This window comes from Coffea arabica, chromosome 2c (genome assembly GCF_036785885.1).
Source record: "Coffea arabica cultivar ET-39 chromosome 2c, Coffea Arabica ET-39 HiFi, whole genome shotgun sequence".
Lineage (NCBI taxonomy): Eukaryota > Viridiplantae > Streptophyta > Magnoliopsida > Gentianales > Rubiaceae > Coffea > Coffea arabica.
In genome coordinates, this window is record NC_092312.1 from 29,186,970 (window position 1) to 29,210,607 (window position 23,638).

At 31.5% G+C, this 23,638-nt stretch overlaps 1 protein-coding gene across 1 annotated transcript; it reads left to right on the plus strand.

Annotated features, from left to right (window-relative positions):
- Positions 1-8,986: 8,986 nt before the first annotated feature.
- On the plus strand, positions 8,987-9,580 carry LOC113724229 (uncharacterized). The gene has a single exon (XM_027247152.1). The coding sequence runs from the start codon at positions 8,987-8,989 to the stop codon at positions 9,578-9,580; it is 594 nt and encodes a 197-aa protein (XP_027102953.1).
- Positions 9,581-23,638: the final 14,058 nt, after the last annotated feature.

Below are 23,638 nucleotides of genomic sequence, written 5' to 3' on the forward strand. Positions count from 1 at the left end.
AAAACTAATGTACCAAAAGAATCACTACTAAATCGTCATAAAGTTTCTAAAAAAAAATTGTAGAAACCATTAGATGAACCAAATAGTTGTTGAAATGATTGAATTCATCACTAACTAATACATTTCATAAGTACGGTATAGGATTTCAAAATTGAGGTTAATCGGATATGAAAATAAGATTTTCAATTTTGATGATAAGGATTATCTTATATCTAAATGAATTTTGACAATAGATAATAGGTTTATCTATTCATAATCAAAAGAAGTGGATACTGTTTGAGTGAAAAAAGGTAAATTCTCTTATAAAATAAGATAAATTCTATCTAATTACAGAAGAAGATAAAAATTGGAGATTATGAAGAGAAAAATTAAAAAGATGAGGTGATTTTTTTTTAAATGTAGGATTTTGAAAGATATGTGATTAAGTGGATAAAATATGCGTATTTTTGAAAGATATATGATTAAGTGGATAAAATATGTCTATTTTAGAAGTTTGGAATGAAACAATATTATTAAACTAACCAAGTAATTGGGTCAACCCAAAAGAAAACTTGACCCGTCAATACTGCTCAATTGAGTATGACAAGTAGGAATGAGAAAGTCTCTAATTAAAATAGCTACTTTCATATATATATATATATATATATATATATATATTATAGATTGCCCACTTATAGTTAGCAGCCAATAGTAGTTTACTCTTTATATACTTGAAACTAGGGGGAAAACCCTCGCTATAGGTGCAAAAGTTTTAACCTATGTGATAAAATATTTATTCAAATAAATTTATAAAAAAAGATAGTTGAATTAGAACTACATGGCAATTGGTTTAATTGAATTTGTTGAAGTGCATGAAATTATAAGTAAATTGGCCAAATCAACTAAAGGAAAACAAATTTATAAGTAAAAGAAATAGGATTGTAGTATATAATCACACCATATCACAACAACAATAGCAACGTATCATTACCTTTGTTACCATACCATTGTACTACAATCATAGCCATATCCAACCAATAATTAACATGCATAAACTATAAGGTCAAATTTAGATCCTACCTTAATCATGAAATTGTAGTCAATAGATAATCTTTAGTCACAGTTTGACCACCTGCAGCCACAAACCTCAAATTTTGGAATTGTAGTTAGAAAATGTAAAAAGGTTCTTATGGATATTCATATGTATGTATCATTTATTCCATAATGAAATTTCTATATTCATACAATAGCTATTGAAAAAGTATTGCAGTAGAAAACTCACAGTTTTTATTGTATCAGTTAAACATCCAAAACTCTAGAAAGAGAGAAAGTAAATGAGCACGCTTGTCTAAACACCCACAACAAAAGATTGAGTACATGCACTTGAAGCAACATTCTTCAGTATTAAAAGCCTCCATTATTGTCAAGTTGAAGAGTACTATAATTATGATTGTAACAGATTGGAAATATGAACCAAAACAAATCATGTTCATTATTAAGTGCTTCTTGAACCAATTATCTTTAGCATTATGATCCTCTATTATTGTAGTTATAAAAGCTACCCAACAATTATAAAAAAGAAAAAAAAAAGATGAAGAGCATTGCAATTACATTTTTAAGTGGTTTAAACACCACTTAAAAGCTTGATAATCATGTGGAATATAAGCCAATTGCAAATGGGAGGATACAATAGTCAACCCCAACTCAACTATACATTATAATATTGCACAAATTTGGCTTAATGCCTTGCATTTGATTTTTTTTCCCTACCTAAATTATCCTTAAAGATGACAAATGAAAATTTTCCAACAGTCACCTGCAAACTTCTTTATATATATATATATATAGGATACACAAAATGCTTACTAATAACTGATGCCAAACATTTTAGGAACTAGGAAAGTGCATGTGCATTGCACGTGTTTGATCATACCAAAACTTGCCTTACTTTTATCTATATTGAGAGAGACGCAACTCAGAAGATTAATGTTTTTGCTAGAAAAGCCTGTGATCCATTGCAGCCCAAACATGGTAGTTTGGAGAAGCAAGCAAGGCTCATTAACCAACAAGAAATGCAAAACCTTTAATCATGTTGTATAAGTGGCTATAATTCAGTAGAACAAGGAGAAGTTACTTGATATATCTTAAGACTGGAGCTAAATGCTTCTCCATTAATCTTAGAGTTTCAGCCTTTTTTGTTATTGCTATTGTAGAATTTTCAGAGCCCAGGAGGGGTGAATTCCAATATTCCTTTCCTTTTTTCCATTGGGTTAATTATGATGCATTCGAAATGTAGGACCCAAACAAATAAACACACATAAACCCACAGGAACAATATCAAGAATTAGACATATGGGGCAAAGGAAAGAAATTCTCTTCTATTACTCAAAAGGAGGATGCGGTTTCAAAAGTACAAAACCAAAAAGTAGAATCCTTTTATGACCTATGTACCCTACAAACTTGCCCAACTTATTAGTACTACCAATATGGGATTTTATCCCATGTGACCAACTTTAGACTTGCCAACAAAACTAGCCAATATCCAACATCTTGGTTTATATTTCTAGGTTGCCTCCTTTAAATCAAGCTCCACTAATTTGGCCATACCCAACATTTTCTTCAACTTGACAAAAGTCTCCGTCTTCAATGCCTTAGTGAAAATGTCGGCCACTTGCTCTTCAGTTTTGCAATAACCAATTTCAATCTCCCTTTCTCGAACCAACTCATGTATGAAGTGATATTTGATGTCAATATGTTTGCTATGCCCATGGAGTACTGGATTCTTGGACAACTCAATTACTGACTTACTATCACAATAAATCCTCATAGGATCAACCTGCTTGTGTTGCAGAAAACCAAGTATGCGACGTAACCACAAAGCTTGAGTACTGTTAGCTGTTGCAATATATTCTGCTTCCGCTATAGACAATGTAATCATCTGTTGCTTCTTCAAACTCCAAGAAACACACTAGAACTAATAAAAAAATTATAACCTAAAGTACTCTTTCTCTCTACTATATCACCTGTCCAATCAATATTTGTATAGCCAAACAATTCAACTAGATATTTTTTGAATAAAAAATACCATCACTGCAAGTACCTCCAATATAGCTCAAAATCCTCTTGGCTACTTACGGGTGATTGACGTGGATTTTTCATGAACCTGTTAAGACCAACGGCAAAATTGATATCTAGCCTTATAGATGTCAAATATCTCAAACTCCCTGCCAAACTTTTAAAGTAGGTAGGATTCACATATCCACCACCGTTTTCCTTGGTTAACCTCAATTTTTTTCCAACTGGTGTCATAATTGGCTATGCTATATCCATCTTGAATTTCTTAAATATTTCACCTGCATATTTCTTTTGAGATATAAAAATTCCACTATCAAACTGAAAGACTTTAATTCTCAAAAAATATGACATGAATCCTATATCTGTCATCTCAAACTGTTTAATCATAACCTCTCCAAACTTTGCAACCATCTCTGAATTATTTCCCGTAAAAATTAAATCATTTACATACAAACACACATAAGAATATCACCACGAGCGGAAGATTTAATATATAGAGTGTGCTCATATGGACACCTCTAAAAACCACGAGTCAGAAAATAGGAATCAATTTTTTTATATCACGCTCTTAGGACTTATTTCAATTCATGTCAAGCTATTTTTAATCTATATACCTTATTTTCCTGATCTCTTCTGACAAAACCTGCTGGCTGCTCTACATACACTTCTTTATTAAGAACTCCATTTAGGAAAGCTGACCTTGACATCCATTTGATAAATTCTCCAGTTATTTTGAGCAGCTAGAGAAATTATCATACAGATTGTATCAATCCTGGCAACGGGTGCAAACACTTCAAAATAGTCAATCCCGGGTTTCTGCTTGTATCCCTTCACCATTAATCTCGTTTTGTATCTATCGACTTCTCCACTGAGTTTACATTTTTTCTTGTACATCCACTTCACTCTAATGCCCTTTTTACCAATTGGAAGAGAATTAAGTTCCCAGGTGTCATTCTCTTTTGTATGAATTTCTTCCTCCATTACTTTTACTCAATGATCATCATTGGCGGCTTCTTCATACATAACCGGGTCACAATCTGCAAACAAAGCAAAATTAACAATATCTTCGTTAGAAGAAATATCATCTGGTGTAATAACATAATCCTACAGACGTGCTGGCATCTGTCGCTGACGTTGGGGATGTCCAGTTATTTCAATTTGTGGACCCTGAGGAACTAATGATGATTGAATATCATAATTATCCTCCTCTTGCTGATAATTTAGAGTCACCTCTACTGTCTCAAGATCTCCAGTAGACCAATTCCCAATGCCTCTTTCGTCAAAAGTCACATCTCTACTCACTATCACATTTTTTGTCACAGTACCCGAGAGATTTCACTATAACCAATAAATACATACTTCTTCCCCTTATCATCAAGTTGTTTTCTTAAATGATCAAGAATGTAAGAATAGGCAATACATCCAAAAACTCTGAGATAGCCAACAAATGGTCTTCTACCACTTCAAAATTCTTCAGGAGTTTTTTTAGAAATACTTCTGGTAGGACACATATTTAACAGATAAATTGCACAAGAAACCATCTCTGCCTAAAAAGATTTTGACATATTTTCACTTTCAGTATATACCTCACCATATTCATAAGTGTCCTATTTTTCCTCTCTGTCACTCCATTTTGTTTGGGAGTGTACCTGGTATTCAACTGATACTGTATCCCATTTTTCTCAAGAAAATCATTACACACCAAATATTTTTAACCCCTATCTGTTCTCAAAATTTTAATCTGACGCTCACTTTGCCACTCAACAAAAGTTTTAAAAATTTTAAAAATTTCACAGGCATCAGATTTTTGTTCCAAAAAATACACCCAGACTTTTATACTAAAATCATCAATAAAAATAATAAAATACCTGCAACCACTATTAGAACGAACCTCCACAGTGTATAAATCTGAATGAATAACTTTTAATGGTCTTCTGACCCTCCATGATTTGCCAGTTTGAAAAGTATCCCTATGTTATTTTTTCAAAACGCACATATCACGGACTCTACTGGGATTTCTATTATTAGACAATCCACCGAACATTCTTTTATTGGTCAAAAATTTCAAACTGTCAAAATTCAAATGATCAAATCGCATATGCCACAACCAATTACTGTCATCTATCACTATATTCAAATAGAAAAAATTGGCACTACTCAAATTCGGTGAAAATAAGCGATTTGAAGTCATTGATACACTGGCAATCATTCCAATATTTTTATCAAAAATAGTGCAAATACTATTCTTGATACGAATAGGAATTTTTTCATTAGACTAACAGGAATTTTTTTCTTACCAATCACTGGTAAGACAGTGTTATTCCCAAATTTAATTTCACCACGAATAGATTCATCAAACTCAACAAATAATTCTTTCTTGCCAGACATATGGTTGCTACAACCCGTATCCAAGTACCATTTATTTTTATCAACCATATCAATAGTATTATAGGCTAATAATAAAGTTTCAGATTTTTTATTATCATCCTGCACCCGATTGTCAACAACATTAGCCTGAAAATTTTTGTCTACATTTTCTCTAAATCTGCATTCAAATTGTCTATGACCCAAATTTTTACAATTATAACATTGAACTCTCTATCCAAAATTATTCTGAAAATTATTGTGATTAAAATTATTCTCTCGGCCAAAATTACCACATCTGCCTTGATCAGGACCACCTCTAAAATTGAAATTATTATCTCTACCACATCCAGGATTTGGTGTACTTCCTCGACCTCTATTATTGTTGCCACAATCACTTCTGTTATTGTAACCACCTCTGTTCCTCTGACTAGATTCGCCTTACTCCCTGACATTATTATTGCCTCTCAAATTCAACTGCACCTGCAATGCCTTCTCTACTATATCTTTCTCCGGGGTATCCTCTAATTTTTCATTAATTCTTTGTTCATACAAAATTAATGACCCATGCAAATCTTCAATACGCAAATCCTCCAAAACTTTCGTTTCCTCGATTACAGCTACCACATGATCAAATTTCATGGGTGGGGTATTGAGAATTTTTTCAATAAATGTTCTGTCAGGAAGGTCATACTGATTGAGTTTCATTTCATTTTTAATATCTGACAAATGAGAAAAATCTGATTCAATAGATTCCGACTTCTCCATAGTCACAAGTTCAAATTTCTTCTTCAAAATCATCAAATTATTTTGCTACACTCTGTCAATCCCTTTGTATGTTTTCTCCAATATATTTCAAGTCTCCTTTGCCGTATCAGCAGTAGCAATTTTTTCAAAAACTAACATGTCAATTACCTAATGAATTTGTGACAAAACCAAATTATCTTTCGCCTTATCATCCTCACTAGCATCCTAGGCAAGTGCAGATTCAATATATCGATGTAATTTACATGTCTTGAGATGGGTTATCATTTGTTTCTGCCAAAAATTGAACTTTGCCTTTGTTTTGAATTTTTTGACAGAACAAATAATATTGAGGCTAGGATTTACCATACTTCAATCTACTGTAACTCTGGTACCACTTTGTAGGACCCAAACAAATAAACACACATAAATCCACAGGAACAATATCAAGAATTTGACATATGAGACAAAGGGAAAGAAATTCTCTTCTATTACTCAAAAGGAGGTTGTGGCTACAAAAGTACAAAACCAAAAAGTAGAGTCTTTTTATAACCTATGTACCCTCGGACTCGCCCAACTTATTAGTACTACCAATATGGGATTTTATCCCATGTGACCAACTTTAGACTTGCCAACAAAACTAACCAATAAAGAAATGACATGTGGCCAGTAAGATAAAACTAACCAATCAACACTAACTTGGTTTATATTTCTACACGAAAGAATGATGACAGGTCAATCTTTCGAGTGCCCTTGAAAACCATAAATAGATAACATGCTCCTTGTAAGATTATAAATCAGCAATACCTGTTCCTTTTCTTTTAGTATCATCCCTTTCTTAGAGGTCCTAGATTTGATTTTTGAGCATCATTGCTTATAGGATAAAATGTGAAACTGGAAGTGAGAAGCAGAGTTAGTGTTAGAAAGGCTATTTTCATCTAGGCATTCTAGCTGTAGAAATGGCAAGCAATGCAAATAACTTTATTACCTAATGAATCTCAAAGGATGTGAAAAAAAAAAGAATCTCAAAGGATGTGTAGCAGGTGATTATGAATATTTTCTGAGAGAAGACACTGATCTCTTTTGACCTTGTGAGTGTTACTCCCATCCCTCCCCGTATTATTAAGCTTGAAAACTGTATTTTTTAGTTCTCTTCGTAAGACTTGCCTCCTTTGAGGCAAATTATGACCCACATGATTGATTTTGAAGTAATTGATATTCTAATTAATTGAATGACATTTTATTAATAATTACTTAGTATCTCCCAGTAGATAATGATTGGTGATTGATATTCTGATTAATTGATTGATATTTTGTTAATAATTAATTAGTATCTTCCATTTGTTAATGATTGATATATACTATTAATTGATGTCTGATTCAATCAGTTAATCAATCAAATCAATCAATTAGTTAGAAAATATTATTTTAGTTACGAATTTTGGAAAGATTTTCTTGATGAAAGTAAACTCGAGGAATTTTTGTATTTGCCGGTAATGGTCCCTAGCCTAGCCTATAAATAGCCTGTGGTATTCCATCAATTGTACACTTTTTGGTTAGGTATAGACTAGAAGATCGTTACTCTAAATTCTCCTTCTACTTTTCTCTTCTTCTACACATTTACACAGTTTCTTTGTCTACATAGACAAGAACAAGGCAAGAAGACAAGGAGTTGAAAGTATTAATTTTTGTTCAACAACAATAGCTGGAGATAAATCATTTAAATTTCCATTGCTTAGTATAAATTATTTGTGTTTATTTGTTTACATGTGGTACTAGAGCCACCCTCTAACCATCTTGTTTAACATATAACTCCTTGGTTTGTTGGCAATTTAAGAAAAGCTACATAGATTCATTTAATATTCAATGAATGAAATTCAATTTGTCATAGGATCTATATATTCAGTATCTCAATGATTGAGAAATAATGGCTAATCCCATGTACATGTATCATCTTTGTGATGATTTATTTGTCATGCAAGTATGTGTCATACATATATCATTAGTATGATATTTAATCTTCATTTGGTTATGCTTGTATATGACAACATAACAAATTATATCTTGCATGAATTATGGTTAGTATACTTATGCCTTTTGACTTTGCATCATGTATGCTAAATAAAGGTTGAACTTTGCTTTTGGGGCACTTTATGAGTTCTATATAAATAACTCCATGTCTCTTGAAATTGTGATTAATAATTGGCATCGGCATTTTGCTTGTTTGCTGCACTTTCGCCTAATTATTTAAAATATAATTTGTGACATTTATCGACCTTTCATTTTTGTCACCTATTTAGATGTTATCATAAAAATTTTGCATCTTGTATTTAAGAGTGGCCATAGCATCTTATATGTTTGATACTTAGAATTTTAATCACATAAATGTCTAGTGATTAAATGAATAACATCTAATTAAGTAAGCAATTAATTTATTAAAATTATCACTTGACCCACAGGAAAGTGATAGTTTTAATAGGATTAGTTGAAATAAGATGGTAAATTTAACATTGTGCTAAGAGATTTTCCTAGGCCCACAGGTATGAAAAATTTCTATTTTTAATTTACCAGTCTTATTATAAAGAAAGTAATTCAATGCATGTTTGGCAACCTCTACCCACAGGAAAGTTTGAATTTATTATTTGAATTAACATTAGTTAATTCAATCCTTATGTCTTAAATTTCATAGCAATAATGTATGTTTATTCTTGGATATTGCAGTTTTTTCTACCACTACTCTTTTTAATGATTCATCTCATATTCCAATGCTATCCGGTGAAACTACACAGAATGGAAGGACAAGATTCTTCTAACTTTAGGGTGCATGGATCTTGATTTGGCGCTTCGTGAGAATGAACCACCCATTTCCATGGATTCTAGTTTGTCAAATAAAAAGGCTGCTTATGAGCAGTGGGAGCAATCTAATCGCTTAAGTTTGACGCTCATTAAGTCACATATCAATCAAAGCATTAGGGGTTCAATCCCTGATTGTGACAGAGTCAAAGCTTACGCGAAAGCAATTGATGAACAATTTGTAAGTTCTGACAAGGCTTTGGCTAGCATCCTTATGAAGAAATTTGCAAGCATGACACTTGACAAAAGTAGGAGTGTGCACAAGCAAATTATAGAAATAAGGGATATTGTAGCTAAACTAAAGTCCCTTAAAGTTGAGATTTCTGAATCATTTCTTGTGCATTTCATTCTCAACTCTTTTCTATCGGAATATACTCCATTGAAGATCTCTTATAACACACATAAAGACAAATGGTCAATTAATGAACTCTTGACCATGTGTGTTCAAGAGGAGAAGAGATTGAAACATGAGACACTAGAAAGTGTTCATCTTATGACTCATGGTAAAGGAAATACAAAGAAAGGAAAAGGCAAGAATGTTCTTATGAGAAAAAGATGGCAATAAAGACAAATGCCGCTTTTGCAAAAAGAAAGGGCACTGGAAGAAGACTGCCTCAAGTACAAGAAGTGGCTCGAAAAGAAAGGTAATCTCACATTTGTGTTATGAATCTAACTTTACTGAAGTTTCTAATAATGCTTGGTGGATTGATTGTGGTTCTACAATTCACATTTCCAAAATCATGCAGGGCTTTCTGAATCTAAGGAAGCCGTTGGAAAATGAACAAAGCATCTATTCTAGAAATCAGATGCGTTCATCTGTTGAAGGCGTGGGGACCTATAGACTCGTTTTAAAGACTGATTTTCAATTAGATCTTGAAAATACCTTTTATGTTTCATCTTTTTCTAGAAATTTAATTTCTCATTCTAGACTATCTATTATTGGATATGATTCCAATTCTCATCTTTCAACTATGAATCTTTTGAAAAATAATAAAATTATTGGTTCTGCTAATTTGGATGGAATGTTATTTAAACTTGAGTTCGACCCCACATACGAATATAGCCTTTTAACTATGCATGGTACTGGTACTAAACGCAGTATTATCAATGAGAACTCTCTGAAACTTTGGCATAGGAGATTGGGACATATCTCCATTGATAGAATCAAAAGATTGGTGAATGGTGGAGTTCTAGAGACTTTAGATTTCACTAATTTTGGTACTTGTGTAGGCTGCATAAAGGTTAAGCAGACTAACAAGACCTCAAAAGGTGCCAAAAGAAGTTCTCAATTACTTGAGATTATACACACAGATATCTATGGACCTTTTCCTACATCTTGCTTCAATGGTCAGAGATATTTTATCTCATTTATAGATGATTATTCAAGATTTATGTATCTTTATCTCTTGTTTGATAAATCAGAAGCACTTGATGCTTTTAAAATTTTCAAACTAGAGGTAGAGAAACAGAAGGAAAAGAAAATCAAAATTGTGAGATCAAATAGAGGTGGTGAATATTATGGACGGCACACAGATAAAGGACAAGCATATGGTCCATTTACTAAGTTTCTCCAAGAAGAAGGTATTGTTGCTTAATATACAATGTCTGGCACACCACAACAAAATGGTGTAGCCGAAAGGAGAAATCAAACTCTCATGGACATGGTTAGAAGCATGATTAGCAGCACTAGTTTATCTTTATCCTTATGGAGTGAAGCTTTTAAAAATAACTGTGTATATTTTGAATAGGGTACCATCCAAGATTGTCCCTAAAACGCCTTTTGAAATTTGGAATGGATGGAAACCTAATTTAAAACATTTACATGTATAGGGTTGTCCAGTTGAAATGAGGGTATATAACCACACATTAAGAAATTGGATGAACCGTAAGTTAGTGATTTCTTCATAGGCTATGCTGTTAACTCTAAAGAGTTTAGATTTTACTGTCCTTCACACACTCCAAATATTATTAAAGCTAGAAATGCTAAGTTTCTTGAGGAGTACGAAATCAGTGGGAGTGGTTCTCAAAAAGTGAAATTTGAAGAAGTAAAGGATACATCTGTGCCACATTTATATGATCTAGTTGTTATTCAAAATATTGAAGAGCAACCGGTTGAGCAACCTCCACTTGAGCAGCCACAACAAGAACAATCAACAATAATTGATACCACTAACCAAACTTCTCATGAAATAGTGGGAGTTAGAAGATCCACAAGAATCAGAAGGCCAGCAATTTCTAGTGATTATGAAGTATATCTCCAAGAGTCTGACTATGATGTTGGACTTAAGAATGACCCTAGTTCATTTTCACAAGCCATGAATGGAGAAAACTCCATATCTTGGTATAATGCCATGAAAGAAGAAATGAAATCAATGGCTAAAAATAAAGTCTAGGATCTCATCAATGGCCAAAGATTTTATTCAAAATGAAGGTATTGACTACCATGAAACCTTTTCTCCTGTTTCAAAGAAGGATTCATTACATGTTATCATGACAATAGTAGCCCACTTTGGTTTGGAGCTATATCAAATGGATGTGAAAACGGCATTCCTTAATGGGGATCTTGAAGAAGAGGTATACATATGTCAACCTGAGGGTTTTGTCAATAATGACAACAACCAACTTTTTTGCAAGTTAAAAAAATCTATATATGGACTAAAACAGGCTTCCCGTCAATGGTATATTATCACAACGTTGTCTCTTCATTTGGTTTTGTTGAGAATATCGTTGACGAGTGCATATATCTTAAGACAAATGAGAGCAAATATATCTTTTTAGTCTTATATGTAGATGATATTCTTCTTGCGAGTAATGATATAGGTTTGCTGTATGAAACTAAAAGGTTTCTTGCACAAAACTTTGAAATGAAGGATATGGGCGAAGCATCTTATTTCATTGGCATAGAGATTCATAGAGATAGAACAAGAAAATTCTCGATTTGTCTCAAAAGACCTACATTGAAAGGTTTTGAAAAGATTTGGAATGAAGCACTACTCTTCCATTGCAACTCCTGTTGTCAAAGGAGAAAAATTCAGTTTGATCAATGTCCTAAAAATGAGTTGGAACAAAAAGAGATGGATAGCATTCAGTATGCTTCGCTTGTTGGAAGCCTTATGTAGGCTCAGGTCTGCACCAGACCTGATATTGCTTTCATAGTTGGAATGCTAGATAGGTATCAAAGCAAAGCTGGAGAGGATCACTAGAAAGCTGCCAAAAGAGTTTTGAGATATCTGCAAGGGACCAAGGACTACAGACTTACATACAAACAGCTGACTATTTAGATATAGTTGGATATTCTGATTAGGATTTTACTAGATGTGTGGACTCAAGCAAATCTACTTCAGAATACATTTTCCTTCTTGCGGGAGGAGTAATATCTTAGAGAAGTATAAAACAAACAATTGTTGTGTCATCCACAATGGAAACAGAATTCATTTCACAGGCTTTATGGTTAAAGAACTTCACATCTGGCCTAAAAGTGGTAGATTCAATAAGTAGGCTACTGTAGATCTTTTGTGACAACTTTGCTGTTGTGTTCTTTGCTAAGAACAACAAGAGTGGAAGTCGAGGCAAGCATATCAACATCAAGTTTTTAATGGTCAGAAATCATGTTAAAAAGCAAGAAGTAATCATTGAGCACATTAATACTGAATTAATAATTGTTGATCCTATGACTAAAGAATTGTCGGCAAAAGTCTTTCAGGATCATGCAACTCATATGGGATTCAGTAGTTCATGCTAGATTATTTCTATTTTCTTGACCATTTGTGTCTGGACATTTGTTGTTAATGTTTGCGCACATTAAAATTGATACATGTATAAAGAAGTAATCTTTGATCCATAAAGTTGGACCCTGAGTAACTTATATGAAATTATTCATAAAATTCTTTTAAAGCACTTGATTAGAAAGCATAATATATTGTAATACATGGAAGGAAGTGTTCGCAATAAGAACATAACCGCCATGATTCAAGTATTATCATTTTCTAATTAAGCAACTGTTCATAACTGTCGAGTCTATTGAGTGATAATAAAGACTTATGGCCGCTTAAGTATCTAGTAACTCAAAAGTTATCGGACTATGGCATATGGGTCAAGTGGAAAAATGTAAGACTTGCCTCCTTTAGAGATAAATTATGACCCCCATGATTGATTCTGAAGTGATTGATATTCTAATTAATTGATTAACATTTTGTTAATAATTAATTAGTATCTCCCATCAAACAGTGATTGGTGATTGATATTCTGATTAATTAATTGATATTTTATCAATAATTAATTAGTATCTTCCATTTGTTAATGATTGATAGATATCTACTGTTAATTGATGTCTTATTCAATCAGTTAATCAATCAATTAATCAGAAAATATTATTTCGATTATGAATTTTGGCAAGATTTCCTTGATGGAAGGAAACCCTAGGAATTTTTTTTATTTGCCAGTAAGGGTCCCTAACCTAGCCTATAAATAGTCCGTGGTATTCCATTAATTATACACTTTTTGTTAGGTATAGATTAGAAGATCCTTACTCTAAATTCTCCTTCTACTTTTCTCTTCTTCTACACATGATAGTACCTTTGGAGCTAACTTTAAACCTCAAGAGATGAGCTCTAACGACTCATTTTTCATCTCTCTTGAGGAATGTATGGAGAGTATAGGTTTTAAAGGTATTATTCCCCAAGCAAACAATGCGGATGTTCCTTTGGTAAGTTCTCAAGTGGTGCATTTTCAAGGTAATATCTATGAAACACTTGAGATAGGTAAGCCACTTCCATCTCTCATATCATTTGATTATGTGGCTTTTGCTATCAAACCACCTTTTAATGATCTACCACGACCTAAATTGGTGGATTATTCATTGACAAAACCTCTATGAAAAATAAGGTAAAATAGTCGAGCCAACGACTATAAACAAAAGTGCTTGTTGGGAGACAACCCAATGTTTTTGTTATTGATGTAATTTTATGTGATTTTAGGTTTAAATCAAGTGTTTAAGTTGTTTTTTTATTTTTTTTATTTACAGGCTTGGAAAATACAAGTAAAGGTGACCATTTTAGGTGAAAAAGGCAAAGTTCGATCAAGGAATTTCACCCCTCGATTTGAGTAAAAGTTGTTTTCACTTTGTTAAAGAGGTTTAAAATGCATGTTTCGATTATTTTATATGTGTGTGCATTGAATATTTTGATACAAGAATGATCTAGGATGCATGTTGAGTAAGTGGGGTACCATGTCCAATTTTAGAAAGTCTACCATTTCTGCATATTTTGCAGAAAAAAACGTGAAACCCAGGTAAACGTGACTCTAAGTCATCGCGTATTCCATAAATCACGTTTTCTATTCTGCGAGATTAAAGTAGAAAACGCGACTTGAATATGCGACTTGAGATCACGTATTCACAGAGTCACATTTTGAATTTTGCAAGAACATAGAAGAATATGTGGGTATTAGAAATATGCGACCTTAAGTCGCGTATTCTATCCTCGTGTATTGTATTTTGTAGTGACCACACAGAAAATGCGACTGCCTTATTTTCTTTCATTCTTTTCTCCTCATCTCACATTTTCTTACCCACACTCACAGACACTTTTCAAATTCTTATTTTTACACCATTTTCTTGCAATGAATCATCCAACCAACATCATTTAACCTTCATAGAGCTTTTTTAACCGATTAGAATTCACATACAACAGCTCAAAATTTGGTTGAAGGTTAGGAGTTTTCATTTCTAAATCCATCAATTGGAGGTTAACTAGGTATGTTACATTCATCATTTACATACATTTTGAGGTTAATCATGCACTTTGAATGGTGAATTTGTGATGCTTTTGTTGGTGTATATAACTTATTTAACATCTCTAAGCATGTTTAGATGATCAAATATGGGAATGTGATGATCTATGCAATGATTCACTTTATGCACATTCCTATTTTATGATCAACGGGATAATTGGTCTTGGACTATTGTTAAGCATAATTGAATAGTTCAAATTGGTAAAATATGACTTGTTGTGAAGCTTACATGTATACGTTCATTATGTGGTGACATTTCAGCCAATTTGGTTGCTTAATCTTCATATGGAACATGATTGGAGGATGCATTTTGATTATATGAAGAATTTGGAAATTGATGTGGAATTTTAGAAGTGAAAAATATGCGAAGTGAAGTGTTTTATTGTACCTTGAGAAGCCGTTATATGTTATGCCTTTGTTATCACCTTTGTTTCTCATTTTCCATTTTTAGGTTTCTATTACTAATGGTTATCCAATGGAACTCATGAAGCGTCGAAGATACATGGACAATGGATTGTGAAGCTTCATATTCGCGTTTTTCAATCACAACATTAGGGGAGTATTACTTTCTTTATCTTGATTTACCTTTTTACACATTGAGAACAATGTGCATGTTAGGTGTGGAGAGGGGAGGGAGAATTAAGATTATATACATTGTATGTGATTGACTTGTTGGTTGTAAATATTGGTCTTGAGTTAAAATTCAAAATTTTTTCCAAAATCTTGTCCAAAATTACAAATTTGCCCCAAAAAGTTTCAAATTTTTTCAATTTTATCCAAAGGCAACAAGTTCCATACCATTAGTAGTTCAAATTCTTTCTACTTTTGAGGTAAATATATGTGGCTTGAAAAATTCGTTTCTCATTTAATTTGAAAATGACTATTATGCGATTATAATTTGTGCATTTATAAGAAAGTATATCTTGTAAAGTAAAGATAATTATGCCTATATTTTGCATACTTGATGAAATTTCTTCTCTTCACTTGATTTTATAAATTAAGCAGTAAATATGGTCAATAATTGCAATACTCTTCTCATGATTATTCTTTTGAGGGAATGTTATTATCTTTGAAAAGAAAAAAGAAAAGAAAGGAAAAAAGGAAAAAAAGAGAAAAATAAAAAAAGAAAATAAGATTTGCTCTACTCCAATGGTTCTTGTACTTAATAACCGGGAATTTTCATTTACAAATATCGACTTTTGCGTAAAATGGTACTTGAATTAAGAGTATGCAACGCAACTTGAATATGTTAAGTGTTGAGTAACTGGCGATCTTCATCTAAAAATGTCAATCTTTACGTCAAAAAGCACTTTCACATCTTAAGTAATATTTAGATTGTTATATGAATAAATCCCTCTTTAAGTGAAATAATAAGATGATCATGGGATTAGGAAGCATTTTATTGACCATATGACTTACTTGCTTGTAAAATTGGATAAGGGTGAGAAATTGAGTTGAACTAGCCAAAATTATGGTATAATTGACTCTCTTTTACTTGATATTATAAGTACTTGAGGTTAATTGAATGATTGCATAATATTTATTTACCTTGTTCTGAGAAAATGAAGTTGAATTGTGGACATATGTTTATTTTCAAATTTTGGATCATTGTTGGGTTGTAGTTCATATTGTTTGAGAACAAGCAATGGTTCAAGTGTGGGGATATTTGATAAGAGTATATTTTACATATTTTAATTGTGTTTTATTAGTTGTTTTTAGTGTATTTTATTTAGTTTTATAACTAATTAACTAAGATTCTAGTGAAAATATGCATTTTGTGGTTAAAGTGATAAAAATTGTATTTCTATGGATTTTATGGTGAAAACTTCATGTTTTTATAGATTTAATAATTAATCATCAAAGAAAGTGAGTTAAGAACATATTTGGATAATTGATGATGGTTTAAATTGATAAAAAGAGAATATGAAGTGCGAAAGAGGAAATGTAATCAAGAACAAAAGGAAGCAAGTTTTCATAGTTTTGACATATTTTCGTATTTTGGCTATGTCTTGAGTTACAAGTATAGGATTGAGATGATTCTTAAATCATTTTGAAGCCAAGAGATAGAATACATTTTGTATGAAGACATCGAAGTCCATTTCAGTCGTTTTCATTGTCAAAAAGTCAAAATACAGAAGTGAAACTCTGTTGTCGAAAGTTGAAACAGAACTCTGACCAATTGATGGTATTTTGATCATATCTCAGTCCACAAAACTCCAAATTGGATGATTCTTGAGGCATTAGAGAGTTAACTCAAAGCACTACAACTTTTGTGTTTTGCACAAGAGTTAGTTTGGCCTCCATCATCACCAAAATAGCAGTTGAATTAGTGTAGAAGTGAAAATCTGACTATCCAATACGCGAGTAGAAGTCGCATATTCCTGATGTCGCGTATTCTCTTCTGTTTTCTGTAACTTGCTCTACTTTCACACAATTTTTCTAACTCAATTCTAGATAGCAATTTTTGCTGTATCTGATTAAGAAAAAGGTGGAAATTTGGAGAAACAACTCATGGGAGTTTCAAGAGTGAAAAATGACAACTAGAAACAACTCATTTGACTCTTGAATTCTCTATAAATAACAGCCTTTGAAAACCATTTTCACAACTTACGAAAGCTAGATAAACTCACTAAAAATGTAGGTTTCACTAGAGTTTCCTTAGTTCATTATTTAGGGAAGTATAGTATAGTTAGGCTAGTGTATCTATTCTTGCATATTGGCTAGATTAGGGTGAAGATGGAGATGAAAAAGGAGAGGTTAAAGCTCATGTGACAAGGGTTATCTCTTCTCCAACTCTTTATCTTTTGTATTGGATTCTTAAATATGGTTAATATGCAAGTTTTGGATTTCGTTTTCATGTTTAGTTAAAGTTTATGCCTAGAGTATGGGAACTTTCTATATCTTATTAGTGATGTTTACTTGGTTATTTGATTATGTTATTTTGAACAAGTTATTTATCACTTTTGCTTATCTAATCATGATTAACCGGCCATTAATTATGATTATCTAAAGGTGTTAAGTTTGCAATAAGAATTGGAATTTAACACTAGTTCAACGTAGTGATAAATCTAAGGAGTTTACTCACGAGAGTAGAGAGCACATTTGTGGATTTAGTGACTTGTTTCATGTAATTTCATAGAAAAAATGAACTTTTAGTTAATTCATAACCACGAGAGTAGGTATGGCTTAATTACAAGTATAGTTGATTCACTACCAAAGTACACATATATTAGAAAATTACGTCATAACTAGCCAAGATAATAGCATTCACTTAGTCGGTAATCTCATTTGCAGGAGTAGTAAGGAATTCCATACCTCTAAGAGCGTTTTGGTGTTATTTTTATTACTTTTATATTTATGGTGGTCTAGATAATAAAGAAGTTCGAAAATCACCAGTAATTGAAAATCTTCTCTGTGGGATCGACCCTTAATACCCTATACTTGCTCACGACCTGTATACTTGCAAAAAATCGCGTGTAGGGTATTTAGGATGTTATAAATGTAAAACTTGATTATGGATGAACTATTTATTATATGTATACCCTGTGCTGGTCAACAATTTTTGTAGTAATTAAAGAAGTATTCTTGTAGGGAAAAGAAAATGATATAGGACAGATGTCATTTGAATTGGGTAGCTTTTGATATGTCTTCTATTCCTTTTCTTTTAGATAAAATAGCACAAAACATTCTATACATTTCGCCAAAAAAATTTTACATCCTCAAATTTTAAATGCCAATATTAAATTCCTTACAAAAACTAGTACAATTTGGACCAAGCCTCTAATGGTATTTATAAAATGACCTTCAATTGATTGGTTATGGTTTGGATAGGTTAAGTAAACTTGCTCAGATATAGGGTTAAGACTAAATTGTAAAACAATTACAATTCTTCAAATTTTTTTTTTATTCTCTAAGCACTGCGTTGACATTATTAAAAGAAATTAAAAGAGAGTGTGAATCAGAAAAAAGTAAAAAAATTGTACCATTACAATTAAAATCTAAGATTTTCGAGCAATAGCTCAAAATGTGATAAAATGTATTTATCATTCAAGAACTACTTTTTTTGTGGAAGATGGATCCTGAAATAATAATAGAAATTTATATTAGAAAATAAATGATAGATGGATAGAAATGAATGTAATCAAGATCGTCAATTTTTGTGAATGATTATGAGAGTAAGATACGTAGAATTGTGGGAATTGTGGAAATTATAATGCAAACGGACTCCTAAATTTTGGATATGTAATTTTCATAGCAATGAGTTTCTTAAATTATGAGTTAGTTATTACTATGAGTCGTGTGGTAAGTGTCAGACGTGATTTACAATTTGCAGATGTGATTTTGTTGGAGTGGTTAATAACTATTAGTTAAAATTATGGAGTTATGATTTTGTGTTAGTTAAAATTATGAAGTGATGATTTTGTAAGAGTGAGTCACGTAAATTGAAAAAATGAAAGGGGATACAAAGAAGGGATAAGAATTACTGAATTAAAATGAATCTAAAATTGTGGAGGGTCCTCATAAAATCCTGCCCTCTAATATATATATATATATATATATATATATATATAGATATAGATTTTCAGCTGAAAATTCTCTAGATTGAACTAATTCTAATATGGGCCGGTTTATGATTATCATATCGTTAACTTAGCATTGTGGAGATAAAAATCATCTACCTTGAACAATCACCTTAAAAATCATAAATTTTCGAAATCAAAATAAATTCTTTTCCACGGTATAACTTTTAAGTGTCAAGCTTTGTATAATCTCATTATTATGTCAAAGCAAGCATATGAAGGAGGAAGAAAAACAGAGTCCAATTCTCAAATCAAAAAGTTCAAAATTCATAGTCAAGTAATACGTATGTAACCAAGGTGCCAATCAAACTATTCAGTCATGAATATAATTAATTGATTAAAATACAACATTAAAGTATTCAAGGAACAACATTAGAGAGGTTTTGAGTCATGCAAGTTTTCACTTTAGATATAATTGTGGTATTCTGACCAATCAGTTAGTGATGAGTCTTCATCCAGCATTGCAGCCAGAATTTTTTTTTTCCTAAGTTCTCTTTTTCAATGACCTTTGCTCGGATCTTAATAAACTCCAAACTCTCTGTGTAATTTGACTTGTAGTTTAAATCATTTAAGCTATAAACTTGTCTGATTTAATACAGTCCAAGTTTAGTTCACTATTTGATACATTGACATTTTTAAAGTTCTCTTTTCAATGACTTTTACTGTGATCTTAATGGACTCCAAACTACCTATGTAATTTGACTTCTAGTTTCAATCATCTTGTTATAAAACAATAGCTTGTCTCCGATTTAGGGCTCGTTTAGAATTGCAGTAATTTATTGAAAAGTATTTTCCTAGTAGATCTTTTAATAAAAGTACTTATCAATTGTTTAAATGATTTTAAATATATTGTTTGGAGATATAGTTCAACAAGTACTTATTGTATTGGATAATATGTAATTTGAAAATTTTTAAAAGTGTTTATCTCTTTATTTGGTTCATAATATAGAATAAGATGATTAAATTTGATATTTTATTTTTTAAATCACAAAAGCTACTCTAAAAGTATCAAATTTGAGTTTTTGCTAAAAGTGTTTTTAACACCAAAATCTTTACTCATAATTTTACGGGATGATATTCACCAAACACTTTTAAAATACTTTTAACACCTAAAAGTACTTTTTTACCAAAAGTATCGCAATCCCAAACGGGGCCTTAATAGAGTCCAAATTTAGTTCAACTTCTTATCATGATGCAATTAGTGAGTAGAAAAATTCGGCCACTATTTGATACATTAACATTTATAATTAAGAATTTTCGGTTTGATAGGAGACGGGGAGTAAAATTGTAGGAGTCCTTTATTTCACCCATGTTTATTGAATATAATATATTTAAACTTTGGTATATATAGATATATTGAGTAATGAGTAGGGACTAGAAGATAAATCATCCAAGAGACTTTTATAGAGTATATATATATATATAAATAGAGAGAGAGAGAGAGAGAGATTGGTCGATGGTCACAAATATGCCCCTGCAATCATATAAGTTTTATCTTTTAAGATTCTTTCCCATTTTTCTTTTTTTTCTTCTTTCTTTCTGTTTTGACCCCTTTCTTCTTCATCCTTTAATGTCGCAATGCTTTTTATTTCTCTTAATATGTGAATATTCAAAATAAAACTTTTGATTGGCTATAGCTCATTCAATTTGTTGTCTGCTCCGATTTTTATTTCTTTCTACAAAACACCAAAACCAAATATAGAGAGTTTGTACGGAGAAGAGATCAACAGGAGGCATAAAAGGGGACAAAAATTCAATATCTTTTCGGCTATAACCGAGTGAACTTTTGTTAAGAATATTTCTACGATATTAGCTTTTCAAGGTCTAAATTTTTCCTTAGAAGCCCTATGTCTAGACATGGGATGGGTGTAGACTTTGTATCTCTAAATATTGGTTTCCACTTTATTGACAATATCCTTTAGGACTTTATAATTTCTATAATTATTTGTCTGGAGAAATGGAATTTCATGGCACACAATTTCACTTAAAGACAGACCGGTGTACAAAATTAAAAAACAAATAATTAATGGTTGTGTTTAGTCATCCAACTTATGAGTTGGGAAACAAGTTGAAGCCGTACCACTACTGTTGCCATTTTCGAGTGAATCAAAATTTGGGTAGATTTGATTTTAAAAAATTTAAAATGAGATGATTTAACACACTTTTAATCATTGAATTTTTAAAAACCAGTCGAAGTGATGATGATAATGACCTGATGAAGATCAAATTCAGTTGTTGATGTTGTTGTGGCCCTTGTGGATTTCACTTAATTGGATCATTTACTTAGTTAATTGGGCTGAGGTATTATAACAAACTGTTGGGTTATTTTTGTTGGAGTAGTCCAAGCTCTAATCACCTTTTCCAATTGTTTTCTGTTTTTGGGATCCAATTTCATGTATGGCAAAATTGAAAAGGGCCATCTGAAATTGTGTTGGGAGTATTATTTTGGGCCTAATATTGTTCGTGGGCCGAATGGTGTAGGTAACCGTTAACAAAAAAAGAAGAGGAAACTGACTTTCTAGAGCTGTATTTAAAGGATCATAAAGCCCAATTTAAAAATTCCGAACTCATCAAATAAGTTTAGAAACCGAAATACAATACCCAATTTAGAGCTGTATACATCCAAGAACTTATTTAAAGGCTTGATTTTATTATAACAACCCAATTTTAACAAATGAACTCAACAACACTATTAAAAGTCCAAGTTTGCTTATAAATCCAAATTAAATAAAAAGAAGCCTTTTTTTCAAGAGTAGGCTTAACTCAAAGGTTAACCCAAATTCAAATCCAACTCGAACCAACATGTTCCTATTTATATCAAAATAGAAACTTTTTTCTTATAGATAATTGAACTAAAATGCTTTCTAAAAGAGAGGTCTTTTCAAAAGGGAAACTTTTCAAAATGGAAAACTTTTGGAATAGGGAAATCTTCTTTTCTTTTCTTTTTTTTTAGAAACCTTTTCAGTTACTTGTTATAAAAGGTTGATATGTTTTATAGGATTATTTAAGATAAAAATAAGTAAATGAAATAGCATATGTGAACTAATTAAGTCATATATATTATTGGCTATAAGTTGGAAGCAAGATTGCATATCTTTAGAAGATCAATGAAGAGGTAAATAAACTAGCGATCATATTCTAGAAATTATAGAGTAAGGTGTTTAATAGGTGTATTAAATGAAGAGTTTGAAACTCGTAAGCTAGGGTTGTATAAATTAGTAATGACAATTTGAAATATTTGTAGATTTTAATTTTAATGACATTATCATTTTAGAGTAATTGTAAGTTGTAAATTTTAGTAAATTTTTGTAAGTTATAATCAAGATGTCTAGTTTTCGTGAGAATACAGACTCGCGGGCACGCCATGTGATGTTGCAAATTTAGTCCTTTTTTTTTTTCAACAAACGATAATAGATGTTGCAAATTTAGTCGGTGGACCCAAATTTGGAGTGAAGCATCTTCACAGACTAGTAAGTGAGCATTGGTTTCTCCACAAACATTCCGATTGACTTCAGAAAAGGAAAAAATAAAAAAAAGGAAAAGAAAGAAAGAAACATGTGATTATATATATTTACACACATACACATATACATATATACATACATATATACATACATACATCTATATATATGTATGTATGTATGTATATATACACATATATGTAAACCTATTGTAAAAACTAAAAAGAGAAACATGTGATAGTATATAACATGTATAAACCTGCTGTATGTGTCTATTTATAGATTACTGGTATTGTTAATAACTTACTATTCCTGTTAGCTATATTGTATTATCATGTATTGTTCATTAGCATTTTCTCAAATCATTATACATTACTATAAAAAGCCAACATTTCAACAGGACTTGTATAATGAGTTTACTTATGTATTATTGTTAATGTCAAGGTGTTTCAATTTATAATTCTTGTGGAGTTTAGGGCAATTGTGTTCTCAAGAATTGATTTTATAAAGAATTGATTCTTTGGCGAAACATCCAAGACGCATATCATTGATTGGCGTTTTATGGCTTTTAGAAGTACAAAATTTTGATCAAGTAAAGTGAGAAAGTTAATATGATTGATCTTTTCTACACTATCAGTATATACATTAACGAAGTTGGATAAATATCACATTATCTGAATTTGAATTTGAACACTAAATTTTGTATATATTACATGCATCTAGATTCGCTAGTGTGTACATTGTCATTGCATAAAAGATTTACCCAAGTTAATAGAGTTTTTAGAAAATTAG